The sequence below is a fragment of the Gekko japonicus genome, unplaced genomic scaffold, assembly GCF_001447785.1.
Source record: "Gekko japonicus isolate JY-2015 unplaced genomic scaffold, Gekko_japonicus_V1.1 scaffold5460, whole genome shotgun sequence".
Classification (NCBI taxonomy): Eukaryota; Metazoa; Chordata; class Lepidosauria; order Squamata; family Gekkonidae; genus Gekko; species Gekko japonicus.
The window spans coordinates 29,561-35,490 of record NW_015168828.1 but is presented as its reverse complement, the minus strand read 5'-3'; the positions used below and the strand labels follow the sequence as shown (position 1 = coordinate 35,490).

The following is a 5,930-nucleotide window of genomic DNA, read 5'->3' as shown; positions in this document are numbered from 1 at the left end:
ATAAGAACATCAGAAGAGCCCTGCTGGATCAGGCCAGTGGTCCATCTAGTCAACCATCCTGTCTCACACCGTGTCCAACCAGTTCCTCCGGAGGGCCAACAACAGGGCAGAGAGGTTGAGACCTGGCTCCTGACTCTGGGATTCAGACTTATCCTCCATAAGGACGTCAGAAGAGCCCTGCTGGATAAGAACAATATTCCGTCTAGTCCAGCATCCTGTCTCACACAGTGGCCAGCCAGTTCCTCCGGAGGGACAACAACAAGCAATAGAGGCCGAGGCCTTCCCCTGAGGTAGCCTCCTGGCTCCGGGACTCAGAAGATTAGTGCTTCTGAACGTGGAGGTTCCCCTCAGTCACTATGGCTAGTTTGCCACTGATAGATTCATCCTCCACTGATCGACTTACTAAATGCACGGAACTGATGGGCCCCAATAAATATGCCAGGGATCCCAAAAAAAAACCTTTTTGAGCCTTGCAGGCACCTTTGGAATTCTGAGAAGCCGTGGTGGGCACAGTTGCAAAACGGCTGCCACAGCTTCCCTTGTGAAGATCCTTGTGGTTGTGGATGTGAAGATCCTTGTGGTTGTGGATGTGAAGATCCTTGTGGTTGTGGCAGCTGCCGCCGAAGCGATCTTCTTAAAAAATCTGCACAGCCAATCAAATCTCCCGTGGCCCATCGGCAGCCTGGCTGGGCAAAAGACCCCTCCGCCCCCCCATGTTGTAAAAACATTCTGTGGACACCCAAGATAACCCGCGTGGGGAGGGACCCCTGAAATAAACGTTTCCGGTGTGGTTTCAGGTTCCTGCTCAGCCACGAGGTGGAAGAAGATTTGTCAAGGTGTCAAATATACGTTTGCTTCTGACCTGGCATGGAATGGACCGAACTGTTCTTTGCTTTCCGGAGCATGAGTGAATGTGTCAGCTCCTTAACTTTCCAGCGAACCAAAACCATTTGGGTGCCGGAACGCAAGCGACTGTTAATGCGTGATTGTTCTATGTCCGAGGCACGCCAAGCCCGCTTGGTAAACATTTTGCACGCATGCTATCCTAGGAGGAACAGCTGAGTCAGCTCACTGAAGGTAGGCAACTAGGTCCTGCCAATCCTTAAGGCTGGAACGAGAAAACCTAACGGATACGGATTTGGAAGCTGGGCCAGCCGAAGTTATGACAACGAGCACAACCCAGCCAAGATGAAGTGTTTTTAATGGAGGTGTTACCAAACATATGGGAAAGGGTGCTCTGGTAGACATCTTGGGCCAGATCCTCCAGTGGAACGGGTGGTTTTACTTCCCAGAGGAGTGTGGCGCTATGGCATGTCCGTCATATCCAGCCGGGCTGTTCTGCTAGCACAAGGCTGTTGTACAAAGCATTGCACAAGCCATTCCTAGGTTCTGCGCAATGAAGTGGACTTGTAGGCAATGCTCCCGCTAAGCTGTGGAGTCCCGTGAGCAAAAAAAATTTACTTTGTGAGCTGCCGACATTAAAGTTGTGAGCAAGCCAGGCACCTTTGGAATTCTGAGAAGCCGTGGTGGGCACAGTTGCAAAACGGCTGCCACAGCTTCCCTTGTGAAGATCCTTGTGGTTGTGGATGTGAAGATCCTTGTGGTTGTGGCAGCTGCCGCCGAAGCGATCTTCTTAAAAAATCTGCACAGCCAATCAAATCTCCCGTGGCCCATCGGCAGCCTTGCTGGGCAAAAGACCCCTCCGCCCCCCCATGTTGTAAAAACATTCGGTGGGCACCCATGATCACCACGTTGGGGACCCCTGAAATAAGCTTTTCCAGTGTGGTTTCAGGTCCCTGCTCAGCCATGAGGTGGAAGAAGATTTGTCAAGGTGTCAAATATACGTTTGCTTCTGACCTGGCATGGAACGGACCGAACTGTTCTTTGCTTTCCGGCGCATGAGTGAATGTGTAAGCAGCTCCTTAACTTTCCAGTGAACCAAAACCATTTGGGTGCCGGAACGCAAGCGACTGTTAATGCGTGATTGTTCTATGTCCGAGGCACGCCAAGCCCGCTTGGTAAACATTTTGCACGCATGCTATCCTAGGAAGAACAGCTGAGTCAGCTCACTGAAAGTAGGAAACTAGGTTCTGCTTATCATTAAGGCTGGAACGAGAAAACCTAACGGATACGGATTTGGAAGCTGGGCCAGCCGAAGTTATGACAACGAGCACAACCCAGCCAAGATGAAGTGTTTTTAATGGAGGTGTTACCAAACATATGGGAAAGGGTGTTCTGGTAGACATCTTGGGCCAGATCCTACAGTGGAACGGGTGGTTTTCCTTCCCAGAGGAGTGTGGCGCTATGGCATGTCCGTAATATCCAGCCGGGCTCTTCTGCTAGCACAAGGCTGTTGTACAAAGCATTGCACAAGCCATTTCTAGGTTTTGCACAAAGACCTGCGCAATGAAGTGGACTTGTAGGCACTTCCTTCCTGAGCTGAGACAAAAATGTGTGAGCTGGAGGCTAAAAAACTGTGAGCTAGCTCACACTAACTCAGCTTAGACGGAACACTGCTCACAGGGTGCCTGTTGTGGGGAGGGGAAGGGAAAGGAGTTTGTAAGCCGTTCTGAGACTCCTTTGGGTAGTGAAGGGCGGTGTAGAAATCTAATCTCTTCTCTTCTCTCTTCTTAGAGGGACACACTACTTGTAGGATTCTGAGGCGCATCAAGCTGGCCACTGGGAAACGGGATGCTTGATTACAGCAGGGGTCCCAAACACGGTTCCCGCGGGCCCCACGACGCATGCCAACACCCTTCCTGGTGCTCGCCAACTGTTCCTAGACAGTGGGGGGGGGGCACATGAGGCTTTTGCCCAGCAAGATTTCTGATCTGGAGATTTGACTGGCGGTGCAGATTTTTTTAAAAAGGTCACTTTGGCAGCCGCTGCCACCGCAGCACAACGATCTTCACCGTGTGACTGAAGGTCAGCTGTGGCGGCCACCGTGCTGGGGTCAGAATCCCGAAAGGCTGGGGGCCCTGACCTGGGTAGCCCAGGCAAGCCCGATCTCGTCAGGTCTTGGAAGCTAAGCGGGGCCGGCCCCGACGAGAATTTGGATGGGAGACCTCCAAGGAATACCATGGCTGGGACGCAAAGGCAGGCAGTAGCAAGCCACCTCTCTGAAAACCTCCTAGCCCCACTCGGGGTCGGCAGACGTCTATCATGACTTCCGGGCACACACGTACAAAAAATAGCCCCCCCCCAAGGACGGGGGACCGCTGCATTAGAGAAACGATGGGCCTCCTCTTCTTTATAAGTCCTGTTGGTTTCAACGAGTGTTCTAGCCCTGCGGTCAGATCTCTCCTCTTGAAACAGCCAAGGCTGGATCATGCAGGATGGCGGAAAGTGTGTCAGGACCCACAGCTAAACAACGAAGTACACGCTCCCAGGAAGGTTTTACTTTTATCGAAAAGTCATAGATGCAATAAGAAGAACACTGTTAGGAATGGCGGGTTACCTATGCGCATAATACGATATAGGGCATTCGTATGCGCCCCCCCCAGAGCAAGGACCAATCAGGAAGGCTCCCGCGCGCGGGACCTTGCAGGACCCTCTAACGGCTGCTTAGCTGGGAACGAAGAAGCTCCCATGGACGATAGACACCACGTACTTCACACCAGTACAACATCAAGATAAGCGTTGCAGCTCTGAAGCAATGAAGCGCATGGGAAGGAATGCAAAGGAAATACAAAACGTCTCCACACTCATGGCAGCATAGCTGACATAGTGCCGTTAAGTCACGGCCAATTTATGCCCCCCCCCAGTGGGGTTTTCAAAGCAAGGGTTGTTCAGAGGGGCTTTGCCATTGCCTGTCTCTGCGTCTCGGCCCTGGTATTTCCTTGGGGGTCTCCCATCCAAATATCAACCAGGGGTAACCCTGCTTAGCTTCCGAGATCTCACGAGATCCAGCAATCTTGGCCTAGCCACGGCAGGGCAGATATCTTTAAAAACCACGAGGGGCTAGGAACCGCAAGGCCCTGCCAAAATATCTCGGTGTCCCCAGATGCTTTGCAAGCTGGCCCGGTCCTCTCCCCACATCACATTTTTGCCTTTGAGTTCCGACCCGCCAGAGTCTCTCCTTACCAGGTGAGCTGGATGCCATACTCTTAAGAAGCCTTTCACCGTCTTGCAGGACGCCTTCTGTCAGCGCTTGGTGTCCGGCTAGGTCTTTTTTAAATGCCTGCCAAAACAACAACGCATTTGAACACCTTCAGGTATGACACACAAAGCATTTCTAGACTCGGTGCCTCCAAAATTCAGTTGCAGTCCCAGGAGATATCTGGATGAATTGATGTTAGGGTTCCCAGCCCCCCGTCGGGAGTGGGGGATCCCCCACTTTTGTGGGCTCCTCCCACCACCAGCCAATTGGCTAGTGGGAGGAAACCCCCTCCAACAGCACATGGAGCGATGTGCCTACGTCACCCAGAAGTGACATAGGCACGTTGGTAATGTCAGGGGGGGGGTGCCACTCTGGTTTGGGGGCAAAACTCTATGGTTTGAGGCCGATTTTACCATAGAGTTTTGCCCCAAAACCAGAGCGTCACCCCCAACATGACTACATCACTTCTGAGTGTGACGTAGGCACAGCGTGCAACACCACTTCTGTTGATGTTGGCACATCACAGGTGATGCTTCTGGCTCCTGGAGTGCCCCCCCGCCAGCATCTCAAAGGGACCTTGCAACCTAATTGATGTACACTCGCCCAATCAGAAGCCATGCCAAGAGATGAAATTCCCTGTAAAGGAAATTACTGGCTATTCAAAAAAGAGCAAACAGTTTTCGGCCAAGCATGTTTAAACAAACAAACAAATGAAAATGTGTAAAGTCTATTTTATCACCTTTAAAAAAAAATAATTTCCCTGTAAGAGTATTTTTTACTTTCCAATGTGATATACACTAACATGAAAACACCATTTTAAAGACAAGAACAATGTATAGGGTAGTCAGATTCGAGTCTGGTAACACCTTAGAGACCAAAAAGATCTTTGGGGTATTAACAAGGGATCCTTGAAATCTCATACCCCAAAACTCTTGTTGGTCTCTAAGGTGTTACCGGATGCAAATCAAACAGCTATCCTCTGTATCTAACAGCTGTATCCTCAATACAGCTATCTGAAACTATGTATAGGCTGCAACTCTATAAGCACTTATTTGTGAGCACATCTCATTGAACTCAATGGGATGAAGTGAGAAATCACAGGTTGAACCCAAGAGCACTACTAGAAAAGTGAAGCCGGTAGAGCGAAATTTCCCTCTCTCTTCCCTCTGCTCTAGTCCATGGAGTCTCCCCCTCATCCTGCACCTGGAAGTCAAAGGCCACAGGAACGGGGGGGGGGGCTGAGGTTGGAGCTGGGAATTGGCAAAAAAATTCACACACGCCCTCCACCGACAGAAGTGCATTTCTGCTGGCTTGGAATGGCAGCTCTGGATATCACCGCGGGTTGAGGATTCTAATGCACAGGTTGAGTGTGTCCCCCCACATCTCAATAAATGGGGACTCTTATGTTCTGAGATACAGAAAGAGCTGAAGGCTCACAGCCTAGAGCTTTCCCATTGATTTGCAAGGTGATCGCTGAGATCCCCTGGTGTTCTTTTACACCAAACAGAGGATCTATGTATGTTTATGTATGAAATTATACAGAAGACGAAGAAGAGATTGAATTTATATCCCGCCCTTCACTCAAAGTGGCTTACAAACTCCTTTCCCTTCCCCTCCCCACAACAGGCACCCTGTGAGGTAGGTGGGGCTGAGAGAGCTCTTTCGAGGACTGCTCTTTCAAGAACAGCTCTGGCAGAGCCAGGGGTTATTTCCTGCCGGAGTGCACAGGAGAGGCGCTCCGGCAGTAAAGAGCCCAGGGGGCGGGCATATGCAACAAGCCCCACCCCCTGCTCCCAGCAGCCCTCAGTCAGAGCAAGAAGCAGCCAGGTAA

At 51.0% G+C, this 5,930-nt stretch overlaps 1 protein-coding gene across 1 annotated transcript in view; it reads right to left on the bottom strand.

Annotated features, from left to right (window-relative positions):
* CEP68 (centrosomal protein 68kDa) overlaps window positions 1-5,930 on the bottom strand; it is a 17,651-nt gene that overhangs the window by 4,525 nt on the left and 7,196 nt on the right. The window contains exon 4 of the mRNA XM_015415741.1: window positions 4,084-4,180. Coding sequence (XP_015271227.1) covers window positions 4,084-4,180 — 97 coding nt within the window. The remainder of the gene's footprint in view (window positions 1-4,083; window positions 4,181-5,930) is intronic.